At 52.4% G+C, this 26,682-nt stretch overlaps 10 protein-coding genes across 10 annotated transcripts; 6 read left to right on the top strand and 4 right to left on the bottom strand.

The window, feature by feature from the left end:
- Positions 1-297: 297 nt before the first annotated feature.
- AYO20_07905 (protein disulfide-isomerase domain) lies at positions 298-2,549 on the top strand (the record flags this gene model as incomplete). The annotated part of the gene is made up of 2 exons (XM_022646189.1): positions 298-2,154; positions 2,211-2,549. 2 exons carry the CDS (start codon positions 298-300, stop codon positions 2,547-2,549), a joined length of 2,196 nt encoding a protein of 731 aa, XP_022497847.1.
- An 857-nt stretch (positions 2,550-3,406) lies between these two features.
- AYO20_07906 (40S ribosomal protein S17) lies at positions 3,407-4,042 on the bottom strand (the record flags this gene model as incomplete). Its single annotated transcript, XM_022646190.1, has 3 exons — positions 3,407-3,712; positions 3,832-3,957; positions 4,022-4,042. 3 exons carry the CDS (start codon positions 4,040-4,042, stop codon positions 3,407-3,409), a joined length of 453 nt encoding a protein of 150 aa, XP_022497848.1.
- Positions 4,043-4,449: 407 nt separating this feature from the next.
- Positions 4,450-6,036, bottom strand: AYO20_07907 (hypothetical protein; the record flags this gene model as incomplete). Its single annotated transcript, XM_022646191.1, has 1 exon — positions 4,450-6,036. The coding sequence occupies one exon, from the start codon at positions 6,034-6,036 to the stop codon at positions 4,450-4,452; it is 1,587 nt and encodes a 528-aa protein (XP_022497849.1).
- A 1,772-nt stretch (positions 6,037-7,808) lies between these two features.
- On the top strand, positions 7,809-8,711 carry AYO20_07908 (hypothetical protein; the record flags this gene model as incomplete). The annotated part of the gene is made up of 1 exon (XM_022646192.1): positions 7,809-8,711. The coding sequence occupies one exon, from the start codon at positions 7,809-7,811 to the stop codon at positions 8,709-8,711; it is 903 nt and encodes a 300-aa protein (XP_022497850.1).
- Positions 8,712-11,177: 2,466 nt separating this feature from the next.
- AYO20_07909 (hypothetical protein) lies at positions 11,178-13,595 on the top strand (the record flags this gene model as incomplete). The annotated part of the gene is made up of 1 exon (XM_022646193.1): positions 11,178-13,595. One exon carries the CDS (start codon positions 11,178-11,180, stop codon positions 13,593-13,595), a length of 2,418 nt encoding a protein of 805 aa, XP_022497851.1.
- Positions 13,596-15,289: 1,694 nt separating this feature from the next.
- AYO20_07910 (hypothetical protein) lies at positions 15,290-16,425 on the bottom strand (the record flags this gene model as incomplete). Its single annotated transcript, XM_022646194.1, has 2 exons — positions 15,290-16,191; positions 16,251-16,425. 2 exons carry the CDS (start codon positions 16,423-16,425, stop codon positions 15,290-15,292), a joined length of 1,077 nt encoding a protein of 358 aa, XP_022497852.1.
- Positions 16,426-17,183: 758 nt separating this feature from the next.
- On the bottom strand, positions 17,184-17,759 carry AYO20_07911 (hypothetical protein; the record flags this gene model as incomplete). Its single annotated transcript, XM_022646195.1, has 1 exon — positions 17,184-17,759. One exon carries the CDS (start codon positions 17,757-17,759, stop codon positions 17,184-17,186), a length of 576 nt encoding a protein of 191 aa, XP_022497853.1.
- A 1,207-nt stretch (positions 17,760-18,966) lies between these two features.
- AYO20_07912 (hypothetical protein) lies at positions 18,967-20,562 on the top strand (the record flags this gene model as incomplete). The annotated part of the gene is made up of 3 exons (XM_022646196.1): positions 18,967-19,181; positions 19,244-19,764; positions 19,841-20,562. 3 exons carry the CDS (start codon positions 18,967-18,969, stop codon positions 20,560-20,562), a joined length of 1,458 nt encoding a protein of 485 aa, XP_022497854.1.
- A 1,610-nt stretch (positions 20,563-22,172) lies between these two features.
- Positions 22,173-23,547, top strand: AYO20_07913 (hypothetical protein; the record flags this gene model as incomplete). Its single annotated transcript, XM_022646197.1, has 2 exons — positions 22,173-23,104; positions 23,193-23,547. 2 exons carry the CDS (start codon positions 22,173-22,175, stop codon positions 23,545-23,547), a joined length of 1,287 nt encoding a protein of 428 aa, XP_022497855.1.
- Positions 23,548-25,470: 1,923 nt separating this feature from the next.
- Positions 25,471-26,588, top strand: AYO20_07914 (hypothetical protein; the record flags this gene model as incomplete). The annotated part of the gene is made up of 2 exons (XM_022646198.1): positions 25,471-26,477; positions 26,525-26,588. 2 exons carry the CDS (start codon positions 25,471-25,473, stop codon positions 26,586-26,588), a joined length of 1,071 nt encoding a protein of 356 aa, XP_022497856.1.
- Between the last annotated feature and the right edge of the window lie 94 nt (positions 26,589-26,682).

Below are 26,682 nucleotides of genomic sequence, written 5' to 3' on the forward strand. Positions count from 1 at the left end.
CGCAGATCCCAACGCCTTCTTGTCTATCGCAGACCTGGCTCGTTCTTCCTCCATGCTTCAAGAATTGTGGTCTAGTCTCGCTGAGCGGGCAGACCTTTGTGAATTGTTACAACTCATATACTCCCTTTGATTCGATTTCGCTTCTCACACTCGTTTGCTCTGTTCACAGCCAGCATTTGTGAGGCGACTCTCGCGAAACTCGCCCACGTATCCATCTCCCTAATCACCGAATTACCTGTACTAGTCGAGCAATTCGGTTCCTGTCCTGTATAGGTCGTTTTCTGGCCAACCTACATCATGAGGCCAGTGCTACTGGCGTGCGCCCTCGCAGCCTTCTTATCTTCCTCGATAGCGGCGCCACCGGGTTCACAGCGAGGGGCGGGAGTACTAGCAAATGATGCTGTGCAAGGCGAAACTCCGGCTGACGGAGGGGAGGGCTCGGACTATACAATCTTCAATGGCATCAAGGTGCCACCGATGAAAGAGATACAAGGCGCCGAGTTCGCCGAGACGATTAAAGATGGATATTGGTGGGTTAAACACTACTCGCCATATTGCGGACACTGCAAAGCAATTGCGCCACTTTGGCAGACTCTGTACGAATTCTATGCAACATCAGATCCCTTACAGGGAATGACAAAATCTGGCCAACCCGACCTATTCTCGCCGAACAGCTTTCACGGATACTACAACTTCCATTTCGCCTCGATAAATTGCATCGCCTTTGGTGACGTTTGCGATAAGAACGGGGTAAGAGCTTGGCCGACATTCCTGTTATACAAAGATGGCGAATTCGTCGAGAAGTACGCCGGAGGCAAATCAATGGAAGATTTCAGCAACTATGTCGAAGAAAAGCTGGAACAGATAAAACCCGGCTCGAGACCAAGGGAAGGAGTCCACGTGCCCAAACCTGGCGCAAAAGGTGTCGACAGAACAGCCGAACCCGAGAACCCGCTGTCCAAGGACAAAGATGTAGCCGCTGGCGTCGCTGCCGGGGAGAAGCAGAACAAGGCTGCAGCACTGTCAACTGAGACTACATCAGGAATATTGGCCTCCGAGACCGCCAAATCCGGAAAATCTCTCAACGCAAAGACCGGTCCTCCACCGAATCCAAAGGGAGTCTCCACCCCTCTAACTCCAGAGTCCTTCCAGAAGCTTGTTACCACCTCTCAAGATCCTTGGTTCGTCAAGTTCTACGTTCCCTGGTGTCCCCATTGTCAGCACCTGGCCCCAACGTGGGCTCAGTTGGCGAAAGAAATGGAAGGCAAGCTCAACATCGGAGAGGTCAATTGTGAAGCGTCTCCGCGGTTATGCAAGGACGCCAAGGTCAGCGCTTATCCCACGATTTACTTTTTCCGTGGCGGTGAGCGGGTCGAATATGAAGGTCTCCGCGGTCTAGGTGATCTGCTTTCATTCGTAAACAAGGCGCTTGACAGCGATGTCAAGTATGTGGACGCGGCTGCGTTCAAGGAGATGGAAGAGACCGAAGAGGTTATCTTCGTCTATTTCTTTGACCATGCCACAACGTCTGAAGATTTTGCCGCTCTCGATCGACTGACTTTGAGTCTCATTGGGCATGCAAAGATTGTCAAGACGGATTCCGAGATACTGGCAAACAGGTTTAAGATATCAACCTGGCCAAGATTGCTCGTGTCTCGCGATGGACGACCAAGCTATTATAACGCTCTTGCTCCGAAGGATATGCGTGACTTCCGACGTGTCCTAACCTGGATGCAATCTGTTTGGTTGCCGATTGTACCTGAACTCAGCGCTTCTAACGCAAAGGAGATCATGGCCGGAAAATATGTTGTGCTTGGCATTCTTTCACGAGACCGACCGGACGAGTTCCTCCAGTCCAAGAGAGAATTAAAGAACGCTGCACTGGAATGGATGGATAAGCAAACCCAAGCTTTCCATCTTGAGAGACAAGAACTGCGCGACTCGAAACAGTTGCGTATCGAAGAGGCCGAAGATCGAAATGACCAACGGGCCTTGCGTCAAGCCAAGAGCCGAGTTATCAGCATCACCGAGGAGACCTTCCGGAAACAGGTCGCGTTCGCCTGGGTGGACGGTGTTTTCTGGGAGAGATGGCTTAGGTCCACATACGGCGTGGACGTCTCGAAGGGGGAGAGAGTGATTATTAATGATGAAGATGTAAGTGTTATATTGTCACTAATTCTGAGCTGTCGATGGTCTGACATCTATAACAGAACCGACGATACTGGGATGTGACTGACTCTGGGGCTTATATCATGCCCTCTCGCACTTCCATTCTCGAAACGTTGCCCCGGATTGTCGCCAACCCGCCAAAACTCACTCCAAAATCCACGATTGGCGCTTTTGAGAATGTTTTCTTCCAGATCCGAAATTTTGGCACTTATCATCCATATCTATCATTTGGATTGTTGATAATCAGTGTGGTGTTGCTATTCTGGGTGCTGAGAAATGGCAGCACCATCAAGAGGACATTGAGTCGGAATAGCTCTGGTTACTTCCACTTGGACGGCAAGGAGGGACTTTTAGGAACAACGAACGGCAAGGCTGACTAAAATTGTTTTCACTGGACATTACGAGAGAATATTTGATTCAGATGGCAGGCGAGGTAGATTCTACATGTACAGAGCATGGCATTGGCGTTCGGGTGGCTGAAGGTCGGTGAGAAGGCACGAAAGGCCTGGCACATTGTCAGGAGATTCAGAGGCGACATTGGCTATCACCAAGTTCATCATGCAAGAAATAAAATTCCTGGTCAGATCATGATTGTTCACATTGCTCGATTTCGAACAGTGCCTGTCCGAGAACCTCGATCGACGCACAAAGAGTGAGCCTGTGCGAATGCTTCCAGGAATATTTGCGCGAGATGTTCAGTCAAATGCCTCCTATTGTTAGTACTACGCACGGAGCGAGAAGGGCGAGAAGGGAGAGGAAAAAAAATCTTTGGCAATCAAGCTTCGTCCCGTATTAGGGGACTAGGCGACACCTTGAATGTTTTCAATGAGTTTTTTCTCTTTTCTACTCCGCCGGTTACTGGCTTTCGAACGCAGTAGCGACTCCACCTGGTCGACACCTTGAGTGTGTTTTGTTTCCAGCTCTCTTGACAGTAACGACAAAGGGGAATCGTCCGAAGTGGAATCTCGCCCTAGTAACGGGCAGGTATCGTCTTCCGTGTCGTGTTTCTGTATGAGGCCGTGCAGGACGATTTGGATCTCAGCTGGAGGAGAATTGTGCGGACATTTTGCGTGATTGACATCAAGAAGTTTGAGAGGGAGGTACTGTATGACAATGTGCTTTGGAGAGAAGGTTGGTGTGAAAAAAATGGATTTGTGACGTTTTCCCCCAAACTTCAATGTACTCTTGCTGGATTGTTGCCCCCCACCTTCGAAAGTCGTCAACTCCGCCAAAAAATCTACTCGCGTCGACCTGGGCGGTCGGTGCCGAAGACTCTGCGTCCACCCCGCTCCTGAGGCGCCTGCTGGCTCACGGGCACCACGTTGACGGGGATGCTGTCGAAGCCCATGCTCTTCAGGAGGTCCTTGGTGTCGCTGTCCACGTCGAGCTGGCCGGACTCGGTGTTCTGGGTGAAGTCGAGGGCCGAGATCTCGGGCACGTATTGATCCTTGCGCTCACGCTCTTCTTCCTGCAGTTTGAACGAGATGCCGCGCACGGGACCGCGTTGGATACGTTTCATCAAGTGCGTCGTGTAGCCGGCAATCTGTGTCCAGAATGTCAGCACCAATGTATCAAAGGAACAAATCCGCCTTTGGGAGTACTGAGTCCCCTTTGTGACTTGGCAGGTATCGACTTGGGAGGGTGTGAAGGGCATTCATTTACCTTGTTGCGAAGGCGCTTCGAGGCGATGATGGCGATTTCATCGCAGATGCGCTTGTTGGTCTCGAAGTCGAGGGTGAGTTTGGGATAGTACCGCTCGATGATGACTTTGGCGGACTTCTTGACGGTCTGGATGCACACATGTCTCGTTAGAAAACTTTGCCGACTTCTTGTATCGGGCACTGCAACTCACCTTCGTACGAACGCGACCCATCTTGACGGCTGGTTGGAAGTTGTCGTGAGGGATGCGAAAGTTGACAGTGTGCAGTCGAGAAATCAAATGTGGAAATGAATTTTGGGGGAATTGTGGCTGCTTGGCAAGAATAGCGCCAAGAGATAAGATTTGATTTGTATTGGGGCCCTGCCTGGATTTTCACACCAGCTCCACACATCTCTACACTCAGTCTTGGCATGAGATCGCCTAGTCCAGACACTACTTCTTGGTGGTGCTGGGAAACCTACCGTGATGGTCAATAGTTCCAATGTGGTGCGAATCTGTACAGCCGTTCGACGAGGGCAAAGATGAAATCTTGAATAGAAAAAGATGCACTTCAGTAAATATCAGAGAATTATGCTAACAAAGAGATGATGATATTGGTCTACACAAACAAGTTTTATACATCAAGTAGGCTTGCTCGCCTTGTATTTCGAGTTCGCCCGCAACAAAAACCCTATCTCTTCGTCGATACTCTGGCTGGGTTCCGGGGCTGGCCGTTGCCGTCTAACAGGAGTTCCTTTGCGCCCAAAAGTCGGCAATTGAGAAGAAATGGAGCGCTTGGGAGTCGAAGCATCCTTTGGGGTTCGTCTCTCAGCGATATTGACAGGCACATCGTCCTCCACAACCCAGTCAGGCTGCATCCGAGTCTGAATCTCAACTTTACCAGCCTGCGAGATGCTGGTCGCAGTAGGCGTTACCACGAGTTTAGGTCCGTCTTTGACCGGTGCCCACTTCCAGTTCTGTTCCGAAATACCAGGGTTTGTGGGCTGCGGAACAACAAATCCAGCCACACCCACGAATGGGATATGCTTGTTATGAGTAGACTGAATCGATCGTAGAAGGCGAGCTGCAACGGGTGATCGTGTCCCTCTGGGCCCTGTGACGGCATCGTTGGCTGCAAACATTTCTGTCTTGACGTAGGATAAGCCTGCAGATGGATGTGTGCGGGGGGGTCCAGATTCTTTGTAGAGATCCGCCGACACAGTATCACGGCCATATGACCAAGGATCGGTGGTATCCGATGATGGTTTTGGACCATCAGCCAGATCGAAGAATTCGGCAATGAGAGGTCCAAATTTACCTGGTTCTGATCGCAAATATCGGAGGTGCTCTGTAACTTCCCGGTCTGAGAGTTCTGACTGGGTCTGTGGAGCAGTATCTGCCTGGCCTTCCTCAAGAGCTTTCAAGCGCTGATCAGAAGCTCGCTGCTCAGCTAAGTGATTCTTGACCAACTGTCTAAATGCAGCCCTTTTCTCCCTGGTAATACCTTTCAGGAAAGAATCAAATTCCATACCGTTCAGCCCCGCCAGATAAGGTCCAGAGTACCGCCATCTGCGGGCAGTTTGTGTTGCTGGTGAAGCCAAAGAGGAAGCGGGCTGTGGTTGGATTGGAGTAGTTTCATGTCCAGATTTTGTTGTACCAGCTCTTTCTTGCGCAATATTTTCGAGTGTATCTCTGAGATGCTGCGGCATCCGCTTTGCTCGTTCTGATGGGCTCTCGTCTAACCATGATGTGGATGCGCCTCCGTCAGGTATTGAGGGAGGCTTGTCTGCAGTGTGGTCAACTTCCGAGTCGAAAGCACTCGTTCGTTGTGTATTCAATGTTGACTTCCGATCCCTTGGCGCAGGCAATACCACCCTCAGATTTAGCTCCTGGTACTTGCGCAACGTAAGGACATGATCTGCGGCGGACTCGAAGTCGACCACATGTTCGGGGGTGTCGATTCCTCGTTGAAATCGCACAAGAGGGGTGCCGGACTTCGTAGTAGTTTTGATCGGCAGCGGTCTTTTCAAACCCCAATCTCCTTGATTGAGTGATGATAGGGGTGTTTCGAGGGCAGCTCGAGTCGGGTACGGGGTGGTTGCGGAATCTGAGTATGATATGGGTTCTGATGAAGGTTCTATCGCTGGCAGAGGTATAGCAGCTGGAATGGCGAAGAGTCTGGAATTGCGTAGCAAGCTTGCTGCTGGTGACAGACGAGCAGCAGTCATCGCTGCGGAGTCTGGTCAGACTTACACAAGATAGACGTGCTGAGGCGATGTGGATGAAGCTTCTGCAGGCGAACAAAGCTCAAGTCGCAGTTCCATTGGGACAAATTGTTGCGAAGACGAAAGACGGGAGGCCTCTTGGCGGTACCCGCGCCAAGCCGCGCCTACGGAGCTTGCAGCTATTTAACTAAGGGTTCATCCTCTCCTCAACCCTTTCTCCTCTCCAAGCAAAAGCTGTAGTTAAGGTTTTCAGATAACGCTCTGTTCTCTTCGGAGGACTACGATGAACTGTGTGCTTAAACAATCGTGAACCTAGACCTACACCCGACCGCTGCCGCTTAGGTTAGTGGATCTAGGAGTAGTGTAAAACAATGTAGTTTCGAGCTGATTTCTAGGTTCTATATCTACTTTCTACAAATGGCGAGTTGATGACGAAGGTTATAGATTCTTATCATGAGCAAGGATCTAGGGCAATTTATATGGCGCTTTTTGAGTCACGACCGGGTGGGTAATGAACGTGTCATATAGTAGTTTCGAGAAGAAACCCGTGATAGTAGAAAGAGTAGTGCATTATAGAAACAGGCGTTCTTTATCACTGGGTCACGCGCTGCCATATTTGGGTCCTGGCTGGCGCTACATGCGGTGGCAGTTTCAGGATGAAGGGTGAGTGTGAAGGTGAGCGAGGTGAGTGCGAAGGTAAATCCTAGAGGGGCGGGTGAGTTGTTATAAAAGCGGCACGCTCGGGGTGAGTCGCACATTCTGGCGCAAGGCTACGAGGCTGAAATTTTCTTGGCTGCCAGGCTGCGTATCTGGTGTCTGGTCGATGCTGATCTTTACCCTGTAGGCAAGGCAGCCGACCATCACAATTTTCAATACTTTTCGATGCCGGTAGCCGACCTGCTGTGTGGGGGGCAACGAGCACCTCGTACAGCTCGGTCATTGACTCTCTCCCGTTCAATTAGCTTCGGACATCTCTCTTTACCAACTGACCTCCACAGACCCTGTGTGACCCAATCACGAGCCAGTGTGCGCATGTCTGGAGACACATGTTGACATGCTCAAACCACAAACCACAACAGAGCAGCTTCGGAAACAATCCACTGTGAAGGCTTCTATAAATGCTTCTAATGGCACCTCTCGGCGATCGCTTGTTGTTATTGGGTGACTTGATACACAAATTTGATGCACGAGGCAAGTCTCGATCTATATTAAGATCTCGGTTACATGGTTACTCCATCACCCCGCTTCGCCTCGTTGCCTCCACCACCAACGTCGTGAGTGCGTCTGGGTGACGTCCCAATGCTTCAATGGTTATGGCAAAATACTGAATACGGATACGAGGGCGCATTCATCATTGCAAATGCAAGCTTTGTGCCTCGGCCGAGCTGCAACGGTAATACTCTGCGACCATCATGGCTACAAAGAGCCCTTCTGCCCCGGAACTGGTCTATGGGTACTCTAGCACCATTTGCTGGCATTGAATCTCATTCTGGGAGACTGACACTTCGAGTACAGCTTGAACCTCTGATATTCCACCTTTGACCAGCATGATTGTCTCTTTGTTGCTGTCCTTCCTGTGCGTGACTGTTGGAACCTGGTGTCAAACTGTTCCTCTGCCTCCTCCTCCAGTCTCTACCAACGTCTTCGTTACCACTTTTCCCCTTACAGACGCATCTCGTGTTGATCCATTTGCACCATGCTGCAATCAGCCTCGCCGCTTGATGCTATCTCTTTTCCAACCAACGAATTGCACCAAGACTAGCGGGTTCCCTTATATGCCGCCTGCTACGGCCGCTTTTCACGACGCCATGTTCAATGCTTTTGGTATCCCTAACGGAACCTTTGAAGCATTCCGGCTCCAAACATGCTCTTCACCACCCAGGAACACAAACTTTCCCGTGCTGCTCTTCTCCACGGGATCTGGAGGCTCTCGCCTGATATATAACGTACTCTGTCAGTGGGTGGCGTCTATGGGATTTAACGTCATCTCAATTGATCATACGTATGATGCCGGGATCGTGGAGTTTCCAGATGGAACCGTCATTCTGGGCGCCAATATCACCCTGCCAGACGACCTGGCAGAAGTTACTTCACTCAGAGTTGCAGATATTGGCTCCGTGCTAAACGCTCTGTCCAACTCGACTTTGACGAAGCAACTCGGCATCCCATCTTTCAACATCAGTCGTGTGGGGATATTTGGACATTCGCTCGGTGGTGCAACTGCTGCAAACGCAATGCTGGTGAAGCCGAGACTTGCGAGCGGTCTGAATATGGATGGCAGTGTGTATGGTCCTGCGATGAATCAAACCAACACAAAACCTTTCACTATTTTTGCGGCACAGAGGCATAACCAGAGCACCGATGCCACATGGGCTGCTTTTTGGCAAGAGTTGAAGGGATTGAAATTGCAACTACAAGTCAATAATACAGAACATGGGACATTCACGGATTATCCGATCCTGGCCAAAAGCCTCGGGATCAACGCGACTATCCTTCCGCCGGTTACGGACTTAATCGGGACCATTGATGGAGTTCGGATACTAGATATCCTTCGCAGATATATTGGCGGGTTTTTCCAGGAGACTTTGGAGGTGCAAAAGGTCAAACTAATCCAGGGACCGAGCCCGCAATTTCCGGAGGTTGCTTTTGTGAACAGTTCTCTGACTTCACATACATAAGCCCTAGCAGGATAGGCTCTATCTCATGTCGGTGGATACGACGATCTTGGTCCTTCTCATTCGCTTTCCAGAAAAGCAAGGTTGTGGACCAAGGGAGGACATAGCTAAATGAGTTCTAAATTTGAATGGCTTCACGAATGCCGGGAGAGTGTCAGTGCGTTAAGCTTTAGAGATAGTCCTCCCACAGGGTTTATGAAGTCTTTTTGCCATCCTGGTAGCACCCAATCTTCAAGCATCGGCTCGCTGTGGTTGTCCCAATGTCAATCCCGAACTCCTGTCCTTCACCGACTTTTCCTACTACGGAAGAAGCTAAGTGGTTCGAAGTGAGGCGCCTGGGGATGAAAGCGATGACTTCCTCTACGAGGCATGCCGCGTCGAGCTCTCCAGCCACTCAAGAATGGCCCCAGCTGTGGTTGCAAAGCAGGTTTTAAAGCAGCCGGCGAGACGGGATCGCTTCCCCTGGGGGCAGTCACCAGCGAATTTTCCAGTTGACTGAATTTGAGTCACCAGGTTCAGGATACCAAGGTGGGCTTAGGCATTGAGATCCGTCGTCAACAACGATGTCAGAGGAGAGTGAAGGAAAGTCCAATCAGTAGTCGTACTCAAGGTCAGAGTTGGGCAGCAGGGAGGCTGCACCTGGGCGGTCCGTATGGAACGTCGATTCTCCGTCAATTCCCAATGGCATCCGCCACATTTTAACTGCGAGAATTCGACCACGCTGCCCTCATTATATCCTCATGTCTGTGACCGTTGACTTACGAAGAGCTTGCCTTTCACAAATAACTCACACCCACGGACCGATGTATATTGTCCTTTCGTTGGTGGCTGACGCGGCTTCAAAGTCAACTTGGCCTACAGCAATTGCCCACCACCTTTGTGTAGGGTCGTGTACCTGAAGACGACCTCATCCGCTCGGAAAACCAAACACTCTCCACAAGATGAGAGTTGAGTCCATGCTGTGGACAAATCACCGACTAGCCTCTGAATGTCGCAGCCTAGTCATACGACATGACATCCTAGACCCCTCCAACTCAACTGGCTTATGATTCTCGTGGAGACCGGAGAGAAGATATGATCAAACCGGACATTGACGCCATGGTAGCAAATGTGCTCGCATGCAACAGAGATTTCGGCTCGTGGACGCAGTATCAGGCCTCCTGCTGCACATAAAATGAACCAAGAATTTCCGTTCGGCAAAGATATCACAAGAGGCATGTTGGGGTGCAGGTCATCATGGCCAGGCATACTTCCAGGCAGAGAAAGCAGTTGCAGCAGCTCCGGGCCAGGGAAAACTCAGAAATGTCCTGTGGTCAGCCAGCTCAGACCCGAGCCAACAGATAGCAGACACGGGGCCGGGCTGTCCAGTGGGCGTGCGGTGGTTGCAAGATTATTCGCAATATGCAAACGGGCGGTGAAAGGAGAACCGAAGCGCCCAGGCGCAAGGACACCCTCTTCGATTGCAAGGGACACTGGCTGTGTACGTCCACGAGCGCACAGTTTATGGGCAATGATACTCTCGACATCTACTGGAACCTGGATGCTTCCTCTATCCGAGCGCGTGGACTCGGGATACCTTCCTGGACAGCGCTGCGCAGGTGAAGAGATCACAATCGTCTCAGGGAACCACGAGATTTTGAGAGGTGGATTCTTTGCTGCCCCGGGGTTGGCGGAGAGGCCCGATCTTTCGACCCCCAGAACAAGATCGTTCGAAGGAGAAGTAACAAAGTGGAAGAGCACAGTGGATGGCACAGCCCTTTTCCCGCATCACCACATTGTTGGTAGACCGTCCGCATCGAGCCACTGAGTACAAGTACTGGCGACTAAGAAGCAACCATCTTACTACTTCGTGTTCTACAACAGATTCCCTGAAGGCAGCACCAGCATCACAGGGCAATGTTAGTGCTTAGGCCTTGAACCGTCCCTTCACCGGTTATTAGCGAAAGCTTGAAAAAAATCCCTGGAAACTGGATGGATGTCATGGATTCATCCACACAGGACGCACTCTGCATTCACTCTGGGAGCCTCCATTGCTAACATCATCGATGCTTTCATTTCCACGTCAGGCGAGGTCCGGCGTTACCGAGAGAATATGAGCAAGTCAATGGAGATGCTCTAGGCCGCTCGGCAATGGCTCGAGCGGGATGGCAGTGCTCTACTTGGGCACTGATCATGCGAATAAAGACCAATTGTGCTTGTCCCAATCCCCAAGTTGCATATTGCAAGTTGCATATTGCAAGGTGCGCATAGCTTTTTGCGAGGACCAGCTTCCATGGAAGGTCTACGCCACCCGTTCGCTGTGCATTGTTGTACCAGAGGCACTGCCCAAAACACACAGCTAAAGAAGCCAAAGTCTGCCTTAGCATGAGAAACCCGGGATCTTTGTTTCATAAGAGACGTTCGCTTGCCTTCTTGCCTTATCATAACCTGTGCACACTCTACCATCAGCTTCGTCTCGACCAGCTCGCAATGGCAACGAGTCTGACACACTTCCCCTTTGAGAGAATTGCTGGGACCATGGCTCCGGATGACAATAGCATCTTGGGTTTCGCTCAGTCAGCCATTCTCCGAGGCTCCAGCGTATCTATATCTGTCGCCTCTCTGGCTCTAGCTGTCTTCGTTTCAGCTACAAACCTCTTCAGTTGTGCGATTCTCGCCCTGTGCCTGCAACTCTTATTTCCTGCGAGTTGCGAGGGACAGCATGGGTCAATCCTCCAATCGACCGGACTCGCGAGGGTTCAAGTCGTGCTTGAGCGCTTACTCCAGAAACTCCTGCGAAGGAGGGTGCAACATCAATTGGAGTGCCTATGTCGACTCGCTGAGCTAGTTCAGGAAGATCTCAACCCCAAGCAGGGATTTGGGAAACGACCAAAGCCTTCGCCAAAGCAGTTGTATACCCCAAAACAACGCCTACAATTGACGCCTTCTGGACCGCTCAAGGCCCCACGAGGGTGTCGTGGTCAGCGTTCCTCTCGGGCACCGTCGCACGAATTCAAGCAGGCGAAATACGGTCTTGAAAATTACCTGTTGGGTGGGAGAGCGGCTCAAGGGGATCATCATGGTCAACTACCACTAGAGCCACAAGACAAACCAAGACCACTACTCAAACGACGATCCCCCTCCTCCGTCCAAGGTTTCAGTAGTCTCATCAGTCAGTCATCTCAGAGGTCTCCTGAAGGAGACAGTCCTCCGCGCCCACTGCATCCTAGTCAGCCTTATCGCGCTCTCCTGCCCGCCCCGCCCGAAGCGCCACGGGCCCCCTCAATTACAACGCCACCAAAAGGCGAGTTTACACAAGCTGCGTCACCCCAAACTGCGGCCCAGCCATCCTCCTCCTCAGCTGTCTATACCTCACCACAAGTCCAAGGGCGTTCGAACCGATTGACGGCCAATCCCAGGCATCAAGGGAATCCAGTTCATCATAGCCTTCTTGTCGTCGATGCCGCTGAGTACAAGCCGCCTCGACGAGCCCAGCAGGGTCCCCCGTTAAAGGGCACTTCGGCCTCTCTCGACATCAATGGACACCTTCCAGACACGGCAGCATTGCCTCAACTGGCCGCCGGGCCAGACGGAATCACCTATTGTGGTGGAGAAGCTCCGAGAAAGAGAGCAAGAGGGAACCAGAGCTCGTCGCGCGCTCAAGGCAACGCTAGTGAGCGGGACACTAATGGGAATGGAGACTCTGAGAATCCCCCTTCGGAAGATGATTCTGAGTCTGCCAATGAGGAGCGGAATCCCAACCAGAACAAAAAGAGAGTGTCTGAGAGCAACGAGACACGACCCTTCCGCTGTCCGAAGTATTGTGCCAATCCTCAGGGGTATGGCAATCCAAAATGTAAACACTGGCGTGGTCGTAACATTAATGATGTGACTCGACATGCAGTCAAAGATGCGAAGGAAGATATGGCCAAGCAAGAAGAACTACAGAAGCGTATGAGGCTCTCTCCGCGAAAACGCTGGGAACGATACTTGAAAATTTTCAGTGACGGGACCGAGACTAACCAAATCAACGATCCATACTGGCCCGATGTCGATGCAGAAGACCTGGTGACTAATTTCCTGAGCGGCATCACGGACCAAATGAGAGGCGGTATAGATCCCGTGGGGGGGTTGAGAAGAATCCAGCAATTCAACGAATTGTTGATGGAGAAGAAGTTAAGAGATGAGCGCATCCGACTCCAATGTCAGGCCGAGAAGAGGGCTGCAATGGAGCGAGAATGTCAGGCGTTACAAGCCTCCCGACGAGAACTCGCTGGGGGGATCGAAGCGCTCCTTGGTAGCGGACCTTCAGAAACAGCACTCAATCCGACGGCCCTTGTGGAGAGGCAGAACAAGAACGACTTGGTTGGGCTCACGCCGCCAATTAACCCGCCGATACAACGATCACACAGTGGACAAGGCTCAGAAGCCGACATGAGCAGATTGGATTGCACTGGGCCGATGGCGCACACTCAACCAACGACATTCCCAAATAGCGCGATACCAGCGATATACCCACGCAACTATTATTCTACCCCCCAGCAACGCGCTAATGCGGCCATCACGGTTGCCGAATACGCCATGGATGGTACTGGAAACTCCAATATGGCTAACACCTGGGAACCCGACATGGTACCCAATCCTCCGCCAAATCCACCGAACCCTGGCCTGGCCTTTTCCAGCCCCGACGACGGTTACTTTTTGTTGCCAAATAACTACCGGCCCATGAGTTCAGTCAGCTCTAATCAGAACCATTCGCACAGTCACAGCCTCAATTATGGCGTCACGTCGAGCGGAGACACCTCTTCGTTCGACCTAAGTTACGGTCCTTTGCCTCCACAGCCACGCAACGGCAATGAAGGTGGCGGATATGGTTATGGAGGTGGCTACCACTCTATGGGACAGTAGGGGATGCAGTGCAGTCTATCTTTCCATTGGAAATGGAAGCTTGTCTCGCGATTTTGGTCTATGTGGACTAGGTTATGCGGCACTTGGTTTACGTGGCTTGCGATTTATGACGACGGGTTTTTTGAACCTCGGCGATGACATTCTGGACGGTGTTTTAACGATACTTATTATGATGTGACCGGTAATGGTAATGACATGAAATTTATGATTATTTTGCCCATGTATAGCTAATTCCCCAGCATCGTCGGGCTTGTTTGAGCTGCTTGTGGGCAAGGCTACGCAAGGCTGAACAGCCCCTATGGTGCTGCTTTTTCTCGCAAACCTAATTTTCCACTTGGACAGTCCTCGCGAGAGTCAGATCGTTTAGTACTTGCTCTATCGCCAGTAACTCGCACGTAGCGATGCAGTATGTGAAATCACCTCCATTTTGACACTGAACGGGACTAACAATGTTACTTCAGCAAGTACGATCTCGTATCCCTCACTAAGGCACGGCTTGATGAGTGCGCCACCGTTACATTCTGGGTGATCACTCACTAATGCAGCCAGGACGCCACATGTGACAGTGTGACAAAGGCAGGCAACCATCTGCGTCTGCGTGGGGCTCTGGCGTTCGAGGGGGTTTCTCTCCCTTACCCTATGATTGAAAGACCCGAGAAGGGCGAGCACGATCACGAGGATGGGGATCAATTATTCGTGCAGCGATGATGTCGTTGGTGGTCAGTGCTGCTCCATCCAGCTATGTTATCCACCCTCTCGCTCTGCCTCTCGTACCGACGTGTCCTGCTCTCAACATCACTTCGCAGTCTGGGGATGGGAAATAGGTAGGCGCGAGCCTACTTACAGTACTGAAGACACACCTCGCCGTCCGCCCTGCCGCTTCGACTACGTATTGTACCACCCACCGTCATCTGTGCTGAACCGACGGCCACTCCGGCTCAGAAGGTATCGTACATACGAACCCGCTCGCGCCACGGTGACGTGTGTGTCTTGTCTGTCTATCATTCCTCTACGACCTCCACGAGGTACCTTTGACTATCCAAGGCTCTACCTACCCACTGTATGTAGGGCCAAGCTCCTCCGAGTGACTGCGTCGCGACGACGAGAACCACCAACCCCCCCTCGGCGGGAATGGCCTGTGTCGCACCCTGAGTCTGGATTTGGAGCTGAAAAGAGACATATACATATATACCTTGGTGTGCGCGGGGAAGCTGTCAATACCCGGAGAGCGGATTTCGACTTGGACTTGGACTCTGGCTGTGGCTTTGGCTTGTGGGTAATCTATCTCTTGGGCGCGCAAGTGAACGTGGCTTTGGTGAGTGGTCTCCCATCAACCCGCTCTCTGGGCAGGGACGAAAGAGGAACAGAGGAAGGAAGAAACAAACGAGTCCATGGACCCTTGAGTAGCCAAAGCTCAACTTGAGCTCGCGCGTGGTGATTGCCTCCATAAACATTCTGTACCGAGTATATACTGTATATATATCCGCAACAAAATCTAATGGCATCTGGGGCATCCATCTTAGTCTTGAGTCTTAGTATACAAATATCGGCCCGCTAATGATACAAAGTCATCCATAAAGTCGTGATGCGAGAGAGAACTAACTAGCATCTCCTCGATTTGCTTTTTGCTTTGTTGCTATTTTCGCTTTCCAATTTCACACCTCCCCGCTCAATTCAGTCCAGCACAGCACAGCTCAGGCCAGCCCGGCGCCCGCGATGAGGCTAATTACGAATACCATCGCCACGAAGAGGCCACCGAGGCTGTCGCGCACGTGGACCGTGCTGGCGCCCGAGCCGCTGGCCAGAGTGACGCTGGCGCTGGCGCTCGGGGTTGTCTGGGCCCCGTCGCTGGGCGATTCTGTCGTCGGGGGTTGGTCCGCTGTCGTCACGGTGGTGATGGTCGAGGGGCCGGCAAGCGTCGAGTCGGTCGCAGTGGCTGATGCCGATTCGGTGACGGTGGTGCGGGTCATGGTGGTATCTGGTACGAAGGATGAGTCGGAGGTCGAGGTCGAGGTGGATGTCGTGGACTCTTCTGTTGAAGTGGAAGACGAGGTAGTGGTAGTGGTAGATGTCGTAGACTCGGTCGTCGAGCTGGAGGTCGATGATTCCGTAGTAGTGGAGGAGGAGGTCGTCGTCGTCGTCGTGCTCGATTCCGGCTGCGACGTGTCCTGCACCTGGAACCAGTTCGCCGTGACGGGCTGGCCGATGCCCGCGGCGGCAGCGAACCCGGTCATGTCGAAGCCCAGCCGGGCGTTGGAGTCGGGCGAATCAAAAAAGGACTGGAACGACGACGGGATGCTGAACCCCTTGGGCTGCGAGTACAGCAGCAGCGTGTACCGGTGCGCCTTGTCCCCCGGGGGAGGCGTCGGCGGGGTGTACTCCACGGCCGGCGCGTAGGTGAAGTTCTGCGAATCGCTGCCAAAGTCGAAGAGGACTTCGGACGCGCCGGCCAGGTTGGGCTGGTACCAGTGCAGGAACTGCACGCGCGAGTTGGCGTCATTGGGAGAAGTGGCGTCCTGGTCGATCATGAAGATCATAAAGTCCAGCGTCCGGGACGAATCTTCGGGTCCGTTGACGGTGGGGAGTTCGAGGACGTCTATTATGACAAGTTAAGTTAGTCCACAATAAATCCAGAGTGAAAGGATAGCTGCTTACCATCACGAGATATCGTCATACCGGGCGGGTTGACGATGGTGGCAGAACTCTGGAAATCGACCCGCAGATTCTCCGAGACTTGGACAGGAAAATCCGGCGCCGATTGAGCGTGTACGATCGCCGCCAGGGCAAATAACAGAAAAGAGCGTGAGGCGTGCATATTAATGACTGACATGATGTAGCGAGCACAAGGCTGTGTGAGAACGACGGAACGAGGGCTGACTATATACACAAACTGGAAAAAGGTAAAGATGGAATAAAGATCGAACAAGACACTCTTTCGTCTTGGGACAGGTAGGGCTTTGGGGCCGTCCCTTTATTATGTACTTACATACTTCTCAACCCTTGAGGCTAGGGCGGTTGACGGAGATCTTGTAGGGGGGTATGAATAAGGTTGCCTTTCGAGACAAGTCCCGTGTTACAAGCTCGGTGATGTACCATGCAAGGCTCTGTCGCCGAGGCCTTGGCCTCGACCACCATTGAGTCGGCTAAGATTAGATCGATGCCTTTGGACTGTTGGTAAAAAAAAATTGACCATCTCGGCGCGTTGAGGGCGGAGTCGGGATGTGCTTTACTTGGACTTGGCCGGCGTTGGCAGGTCACCTCACTTGAAGAGGTCACAGCGAACATAGGCTCAAGGACCGAATAATAAAGGAGAAAAGGTGGGCACAGCCACTGGCGAGACGCTCAACTGTCGGAGCTTGAACCATTGCGCGTTTCAGAATTGGGAGGCGAGAGAAGCGCGAAACAAAAGGCGAGATTGGCTTTGGTTTCAGCCCCTGAGGCGCCGCCACCACCAGCTCTGCGCGAGGCTGGTGAAGCGCTGCACCGCCACAACCACGTGAAGAAAGCTCTGAAGGCATATGGAAGAGATGAAAGGATGAGCAAAAAAGTATTATCGACTCCGAAACATACACCTTGGATATGGTGTAGCTACTCTTTTGTCTCTGGCAGATCGAGCCACAGATAGTATACATAGAGAGCTGCCTCATATTCACTCCTTCCCCCATAACCGAAATACTCTGGCTTCAGACCACCGAAATCCAGGTCATCCTCATCGTATGCCTTCTCCCCAATTCCCAGAAAGAGCAGCTTACCACCCTCGCAGTCACCACCGCCATTCGCCTTGGTCAGGTCCTGGAGCAACTTCCACTCCCGTTGAAATCTCTCCACGAAGTTGGGAAAACTGGTGTCATTCTCCCCCGGCGTCGCGGTGCAAACCCAGATCGCCACATCCTTCACCTTCTGGTTGGCAGCATGTCCGACAGTGAGGTCCACGTCGGGCTGATTCTCTCCCCATAAGGGTACACTGTGGGAGACGACGTAGTCCTGCCTGGGATAATCTTGCCTGACTTCCCTGCACATGCTCTTTGCGAGATGGGCGTAAAGGTCGTATCGAGCCCAACCTCGCCAATCAGCATGGAGCCAGAATGAGGCGATCTTCTCCCAGTTGGAGTCGAGCCAGTTTTGGATCTCGGGGATGACGTCGGGGATGGGATGAGCATCCATGGTCGACTTGTTGGAAAGATCGGGCTTCTGCTTACATACATGTATAAAGGGAATTGGAAACGGGGAAAGAGGATTTGTGAAGCCAAGCCGCTAGGAATTACAATGACTTCACCAGGTGTTCTATCACCGAGTACTCCGAATAGAGCCCTAATCCAGCTACAACACGCCTTCACACCACCACCCACTCCCTACTCAGTACTCTTTACAAGTATATGCCAACGCCATGCTGATCTTCATCCGGCTGGCGCAAGACTTGTCAGCGTAAGAATGGTTTTCGCCCCGTAGGGTCTAGCGTACACCTCTACAGTATCTCGTCCTTGGATTGACAAGGAACTCGGTACTCGGAGGCATTCGTCGTCTTTGCAACTGCGCCTCATCCTTTAACGTCGCGGGGAAGAAGTCCCGCCGCCTGGACTTGATTGACTACAACTACGTGTACTCGGTAATTACTCACGGATACCCATTGCCCAATCTGGAGTAACGCGGTCCTTGGACACTCAGTCTTAATCGAACGTCCACTCACCTCAAGCCAGTCAGGCACCTGTATTTTCACGCCCTTCTGCCGTGTCTTACCTTGGAATCGATTCAGCCATTGCACTGACGTACTCATATTCCCACCAACGAATGCTGTGGTAGCCCATTACTGCCGATTTAGCCGACTACGACAACAACGCGATGTCCGAGCATATGGATTTCGGGTGTTGTAAAGGATTCAACGGACTCAATTTCGCCTTGCTACAAGCCACGCACCATTGCTGATCCATGGCGAAGAGAGTTAGTAATAAAGTCGAACGATCAGGAGCCTTGCACGGCCCTGGCTGCGAGCTGACAGGTCTTCCTTGCGAGATAAACTAGCGGGCCATACACGTCGTCCTCTTTTGCCTATATAAACGGGAGCTTTCAGTCAGCTCTCGGCACTAAGCCGTGATACAGGTGCTCCCCAAAACAGCTCGACTGCGAAGATAGCCATGATTTTGACGAGGTTAATACACCTTCTCTACCTTGTGGTAGCGGTGTGAGTCGTGTCATGTTCTGAGTCCTGCTCGAAGCAGAAGCTGACAACGCAATTCAGGGTGTCGGCGAGGAGACACACGTCTCTTGGGAAAAGACAGTCGCAGGGAGTTGACTACCCGTCAGTATATCTCGGTTCCGGACACAGTCTTGCTTCTTTGGGTCCTAACCCATGAGCAGCACCCACAACTTTACCATGCCGATTGATCACTTCCATAACGAATCTCGATACGAACCTCATACCAATGCCACATTTCAACAGCTGTACTGGCTGGATACTACCAACTACGTTGCCGGAGGCCCTGTCATTGTCCTGGCCATTGGCGAGGACTCGGCCACGGTTGACTTTGAATGGCTCCAGAAAGGTCTTCTTCACAAGATCGCCAACGCCACGGGAGGGGTTGCGGTCCTGTGGGGTCAAAGGCGAGTGATGTTGGTGGAGTAGGTTAGTTTTGGTATTGACCGTGAGACAGATACTACAGTGGCGGCGACGTTGTTCCCAGTGGCCAACCATATACAACTAAAAATCTTCGCTTCCACAGTACTGAGCAAGCCATGGCCGATCTTGCCTACTTTGCCCAAAGAGCGAGTTTCGCAGGGCTTGAAGATCGGAACCTCACCGCCTCTACAACCCCATGGATTGTCCTGGGAGGCTCGTACGGGGGAGCGATATCTGCCTTCACCCGTATCCAGTATCCCGACCTCTTTTGGGGTGGGCTATCATCTTCCGGAGTCACTGTCGCCATCGAGAACAATTGGCAATATTTTGACGTGGTACGGCGATATGGGCCTTCGGAATGCGTCAAAAGACAGCAAGAACTGACGAACCTGATGGACAACATCTACTACAGCGGCAACAAGACTGCCTTGTCTGAGCTTTACAGTGGTTTCAATATCTCCGACGCCACGGAATACCCCGATTTCGCATATTATATTACCGGTCCGTTGAACAGTTGGGACCAATCCTGGAATTTCCCACCCGATCCTCTGAACGGTAAGTGTTGACTGCATCAATCGCAACCTCCAGCCTTCCAGTGGCCAGGACTAACTCGTCTCGTGCTCCTCCACAGGCCCGGGCTCGTACTGCGGCTTCATTACTTCTCAAGCAAACGCGACAGTGGCGAGTGCGGCTCTTCAGACAACGGCACATTCTCTCCTCGCATATGCTAACAAGACTGCTACTCCCAACGTGACGGACCTCTACTACCCACTCCTAAACTTGTTCTCGTACGTGCAAACCAAGTACAATTTCTGTGCCGGAAAGGCAGTGAGCGAGTGTCTGTTCTTGAACACTCCCGTGCCATTCCAGTGGATCGAATGCACAGAGTACGGATCGTTCTCCACTGGATACATCCCTGGGACACCAGGGCGCCCAACAGCCCTACCGCTGGCCTCGCGCACTCTGACGCTAGAGTACTATCTCGACCAATGTCACTCCACCTACAACATCACGTACGACCCACAGCTCCAGCGGTTCAATAAATACGGCGGTTTCAACATGTCCTATCCGCGCCTCGCCCTCTCGACCGGCCAGCTCGATTACTATCGACCGCTCACGCCACTGGCGGAGTTCCTCGAGGATGGGAAGCCCAATCCGCGCGTCAAGGACAATGGTACGGACAGCAATCCGCAAATCGTGATCGAGAGCGGGTACCACGAATGGGATTTCCCGGGCCTGTTGCCCAACGAGACGGACTTTCACATGCCGGCGGTAGTGGCCAGTGCTCAAAACAGAGAGATCGAGGCGGTGAAGCTCTGGCTGCAGGAATGGAACCAGACTCACAAGGTCTGACAGCCAAAAGGATATTTTGGTTTCAAAGTCCTTTTTTTTTTTTCCATGGTTGGGGAGGTTCGCCGCCTGAGTTTGTGTCGTCAAGGTTTTGGCCAGACACGGTTTGATGGAACTATTGGGCTGACGGTGCAAACAGTATCTCTAGTTCAGGCATAAGATGACAAGATGGCAATGTTGAGTTTGGTTCTTAGGAAGCATGTGGCAGCCGCATGTCTGTTGCCTGCTGCCTTGGCATCACGAAATAAAACACATTAATCCCTTTATTTCGTTCTCTTTGGTGTCCCAGTTATTATCAACATTTCTTGTCACCGTTTCCAAGCAGGGCAGACGCCAGCCCAACTGCGCCTGTTGCAGACATGTGCACGCCGAGTCTACCAACACCAGCAAAGGCACGGCACCTCGTTTTCTCCTTCGACCTCCGGGACCGCATCGGCGGCTGAGGTGACTCCGAAAAGTGGGAAATCCTATGTAGCATCTCCCCCGAAACAACGGGCATCGGCAGCGACGGGGGGTGGTTCTTGTACCTCCAGGTACGCACGCTGCCACCGAAACCCTGGCCACTCTCTGTCGCCGGAATTCCACTCTCCCTCCAGCCCAAGACCGAGCAGCTTGGCGATGGACCCATGCCGACAGCACGGCTTGTCTCTCGGAAGAATGGCTCTATCGCGCGCAAGACCAAAATGGGCGAGATATGGAGGATTGGGAGCCGCTCTTCCAAGTCATCAGGAGCCACTTTCAGGAGCTCGCCATCGAGATAACAGAGGTCATGTACATGGGTAACTCAGTATCGTTGTCTTGAAGCACCGCGATACTGATATGAACAAACTGCCGTCTCGCGCCGGAAAGATTGGTTTCGGTCAAGAAATATCGATGTTACAACCCCATATTCTTGAATTCGCTTGATTCAGGCTCCATCGAGGACATGTTCTTACTGACATCCTTTCAAGCACTCCCCAGAGACGACGACGCGTCAGAAAAAGACTGGAGTTTCACAACATGGAGCGCTTTTTCAGATACGCGCCAAAAGAAGGGTTGATGGAACCAGCACGCCCATACTAGATCGCGGATAGACTGCGAACCTTCATGACATGCGACCGACATACTAACGCTATCTGGCAGGTTGCAGACGCAAGGCTCTCCAGGTATCATCGCAAAAATAACCTCTGGACGATAAAGAAGGGCCATCTTCTCAATGTTGATCTCTCTCACGAAGCGACATCTAGGGGACCTCTCATTCGAGCTGGTCTGCCTGCCCATGTCGGTGATGACAAGAGCCCCTAGCCAGAGGCTGGCTGCAGGTCTTGTCCGGATGAGCATGTTTTCTCAAGACCATGGACTCGAGCTAGTCAAGGCATGGTAGCGCAGATAAGGGGGAGGGGTAATCTTGCTCACTCGGTAGATCCTAGCAAAGCATGAGTCCGGCAAAATGTCCCACCACGAAATAAAATGACCCTTTTTCCTCGGGTGCGAGGCTGGCCCGCCCTTATACAGAGGGAGGTCTCTATGCTCTAATCTACAAAACCATCCATGTTTGACTTTCCCCCCCGCCTAATCTTCCCTCTTGTCCGCTCAAAGCAAGCTCTTACGAGTACAGACCGAATGCACCAAAGATGTTTGAACACATCTTCGCAATCTTTGTCTGTTACTGTGCACTCATCGCCACCGCCACCGCTCAGGGCACGAAGAAGAGTATCCTCGAGACGGTGAAGAGCACTCCCGAACTATCCAGCTTGGCCGCCCGTCTCGACGACTTCCCGTCCTTTACGTCGCTGCTGGAGAGAGAGCAGATAACGCTGCTCGCGCCGGATAATGCCGCGTTGAGCGAGATAGAGACAGAGGCCGCGGAGAACATCACAGAGTCGTTCTGGCAATACCACGTCCTCGACGGCACGTTTCCCACCTTCCCCACGAACTGGACGCGATACCTTCCCAGCATGCTGCAGGTCGACGGGTCTACCGAGTTCGTGGTCGCGCAGACGTCGCTGCTCAGCGGCACCACGACCTTTTGGTCCGGTGGGCAGAGGACGTCGTACACAAGCGGGAACGTGACGAGCTGCAGTAACGGCGTGGTCCACGTCGTCCAGCGCGCCCTGGCACTTCCCCGGAATTTCAGTTCGACGTACGCGCAGAGCGTCTTGATCAAGTATCCCTCACCTTTTGCTTCCACTAACTCGAGTGGTGGTGGTGGTGTGGACGTCAACGTCAACGTCGTCAAGAACGGATCTACCGAAATCAAGTCAATCGACTCCCTCTCCGGCGTCACCGTCTTCCTACCCATCACCCACGCGTTCCAGGCCATCGGCTCCGTCGCGAGTACCTGGACCCTGGAGGAGTTGCAGCGGATCATGTCCTACCACGTCGTCGACGAGGTTCTGGTTCCCGACGCGGCGGGCAACCTCCCTCGCGGGGAGTACTCGACGCTCGAGACCTCGAAAAAAGTGGTAATTTCCGACTTGGGAGGTGTCCAGTTCGTCAACAGTGCCAGGATCGTGGGCAAGTATAACTGGGTGTTTGAGGGGGGGACAATATACACGATTTTCGGGTAAGTTCTTACTTAATAAGGGATGATAATTTGCCGCCTTTCTCTCTTTCTCTTTTGCTGAAGAAGCATATGCTGAGATCTACGCCAGAGTGCTGAATCCTGACAACACCACCGTGGCCCCCAACGCCAGCGACTCGGGCATTGCATTCGCGGGCGCCTCCTTCACCACCGACGTGTCCTTCCCAATAACATCTACATCTTCCACAAACTCATCCTCGTCGTCGTCGGGCGGTCTCTCGGTCGGAGCCAAGGCCGCCATCGGTGTCGGAGCTGCTGTGTTCGCCATCATCGCAACGCTCCTGGGGTTCTGGATTTTCCACCGCGGGTGCTCGAGAAAGCGCGCTTCCGCGAAATACGAGAACGGCGGGTACCAGCTCTCCGACATGAGCATGTCCCAGAAGAACCTGACGTCTCACCCGGGAACCATGGGGCGAGGGACTTGATAGTCCCGCCCACTGATGATCTCTGATACGTTCCGCGGGGCTGGAAGGCAAGAATCTAATCAGCGCTGCCAAGGTCAAAGAGTGCCATCTCCCACCGAAGAAGTGTATGTATATCAGCAGTGAAGATGACTAGACGTGGACTGGCCTTGCAAACCTAGCGCAGTGGTCGTAGGACCAGCTGAGCATGTTTCCAAGAACCACGAATGGACCATTCAAGTTGCACATTTCCTATTTTGTCCAAGGATTGCGGGTCACAGAGCCCAAATTCGGGATAGGCTGGTCGACCACCCCACACGGCATCAGAGAGAAAATGTGCTCTCCCATCTCTCAACTTTGCGCCTGACGGTTGATCTCCCCGGGGCCTGGGCTGCAGGATTCGGATAGGGGTAGACTGGCAGACGATGCGCAATTCGTTCATTCACTCACGCCCGTCTCTGGCGATCGTGGCCAACTTCGCGGGGAAAGCGCCGTGAGTGGTCATTTTGAGCTTCGGAGCGGATAATCAGGTGGCCTGGTAAATCTGGCCTTTCAACGATGGTGATATACCTTAAGACGAGTTCTTGCACTAGGACGCTACAAAGTGGCTCGTCTCCTATAATGTGTGGCCGCGTGCTGAAAATTGGTACGTCCAGACTGACTCAGTGAGCGTCCCGATCAGTCTGCTAACGTGGCCTTAGGATATAAAACCATAGTCGCATGACGGAGCCGGGGGATGGAGAAGCTCCAAGAGTGATTGTTTCAGGGTCAGGGGTTCGGAACTAGGCAGTCATAGACAAGCACTCGTCCGTGTCTAACAGCGTCGCTCATGCTGTCTGGTCTCTTCGTTCGAGTTGGAGTAGTGGACCTCCTTCTCCTTCTGCTGAGCCAGTCCTGAAAGAATAGGGGCCATGTCCAGTCTCGTGATACCAATCTTTCGATATTGCGGAGTTTGTCCGTTGGGCGTAGGTGACCCGACCATATCTCGTAGCATGCTTTCGAGCAAAACGTGACGACATATTGGTGTCAACACCATAGTCTCAACGGAGAAGGGTTGGGACCGAACTCGATCATCTGCGGCTAATCATCTTCTCAGCAGAAGCTAGTTGTTGACAACCTTGACACCATCAGACCTCTCTTTGGGGGCTTGAAGTTCAGAACAGAAATATGGGGGCTACCAACAGTGACCCCTACTATAGGAGGTAGTAGTGATTCGACACCACTGAGAACTCCTCTGAGCTTGCTCAGGATCACTCCCGCTTGGGGGTTAAAGGTTCGGCTCAAGGGATTCAGGTATTTGTCTCTAACATACTGTAACCCGAACATACTGTATGAATAGGCAAGTGCGCGCTGCCATTTGCCTCGAATGGCATACGCCAATGGTATCGAACTCGTAAAGTCGCAACAAGCAAAGATGATATTAGGCCATTCTCAATACTATCTTTCGTGTGGGGGTCATATTGGGCAATGTGACGGCCTCGATCCCAATGGCATTCGCCGAGAATTCTACGAAGGTGCAGGACGCGATCGTAAATAAGAGAGAAGAGTCGCCATTGCACGGTAGAAAAGAGGCTTCCCACATTGTCTGCGATGGAGGCACAAAAGTTGTACTCGCATATTTTGCTCAAATACCGCTGAAGGACGGTGCTTGATTATGTTGAAAGTCAGAAAATGGCCGAGTGAGTGAAGGCGCTGGCCACGTGCCTGCCAAGCCATGTAATGATTGTCGAGACCCGTGCGACCATGACGATCATTGGACATGACATGCCTCGAGGGCTCCATGAGATTCGAAAGTTTCGGGTCTCATTGTTGACAAGGCACCACAGATACCACGATACCAAGGCATCCATCGTACTTTGTCCACTTGTTCATTTCTCCTGAATTGTGCTCTCCCGATTTAGCAAAATGGTATGTCTCGCTGCTTCTCTCCGGTCACAGGCTGCTAACATGTCTCAGTCTCTCTCCGACTCCAAAAAGCGTCTGGCGCTGTCAATAATAGACTTCCTGTCCACCTCTCTCAAAGATGGCACTCTCACGGCCGACGATGCCGACAATATTGAGATTGCCAGCAACTGCATCGCAGAAGCATTCAAGGTCGATCCTTCCGACAAGGCTGCCGTCTCCGAAGCCGTCGGTTCTCAGTCCTTGCTCAACATCTTCTCGGTCTACGAGAAACTGCAGGGAAAGGCTCCCCCCACTGAAAGTCAAGCCCCTCCTCCGCAGCCAGCCACCTCGCAGGCGATAAACCCCGAGGCAGAGAAGCTCAAGAGTGCGGGCAATGCGGCTATGCAACAGAAAGACTACAAGACCGCAATTGAAAAGTACACCCAGGCCATCTCCTTCGCTCCTACAAACCCTATCTACCTCTCCAACCGTGCCGCCGCCTATTCTGCAAGTGGCGATCATGCTTCCGCAGTAAAGGACGCCGAACTCGCCGTGGCTGCAGATCCCAAATACACAAAGGCTTGGTCAAGATTAGGACTGGCGAGATTCGCCATGGGCGATGCCAAAGGAAGTGTTGAGGCCTACCAGCAGGGCATCGACTTTGAAGGAAATGGAGGCAGTGAGGCCATGAGGAAAGGTCTGGAGACTGCAAAGAAGGAACTGGCTCGTATGGAAGCAGAGGAACAGAAGATACCTGAAGATGAGGTTGACGATGCTGCGGGTGACACCCGTGGTGGAGGCGGAATGCCGGATCTCGCCAGTCTAGCAGGAATGTTCGGTGGTGGTGGTGGTCGTGGAGGGGGTGGTATGCCCGACCTGTCCAGCATAATGAGCAATCCCATGTTCGCATCCATGGCGCAGAACATCATGCGCAACCCTGAGGCTCTCAGTGGTATTATGAACAACCCGACATTGCAGAATTTGGTGAACAATCGCCGAGAAGGTGGAGGTGGTATGCCTGACATGAGCCAAATTCAACAAATGATGCAGGACCCTCAACTCGCAAATCTGTGAGTAGATCCCGAAGGATACTGAAGACTTTTGCTGACAGCTACAGTGCGCAACAGTTTATGGGTGGAGGTGCTGGCGGCGCTGGTGCTGGGCGGGGTGGTCAACGATGAACTGGAGGGAGATGATTTGCTCTGTGACATAGGTAATACGAAGGAATGATATGTCAAACACGACGACGATAGCATGCCACATATCGAATGCCGA

The sequence above is a fragment of the Fonsecaea nubica genome (assembly GCF_001646965.1).
Source record: "Fonsecaea nubica strain CBS 269.64 chromosome Unknown Scaff58, whole genome shotgun sequence".
In the NCBI taxonomy this organism is placed as follows: domain Eukaryota; kingdom Fungi; phylum Ascomycota; class Eurotiomycetes; order Chaetothyriales; family Herpotrichiellaceae; genus Fonsecaea; species Fonsecaea nubica.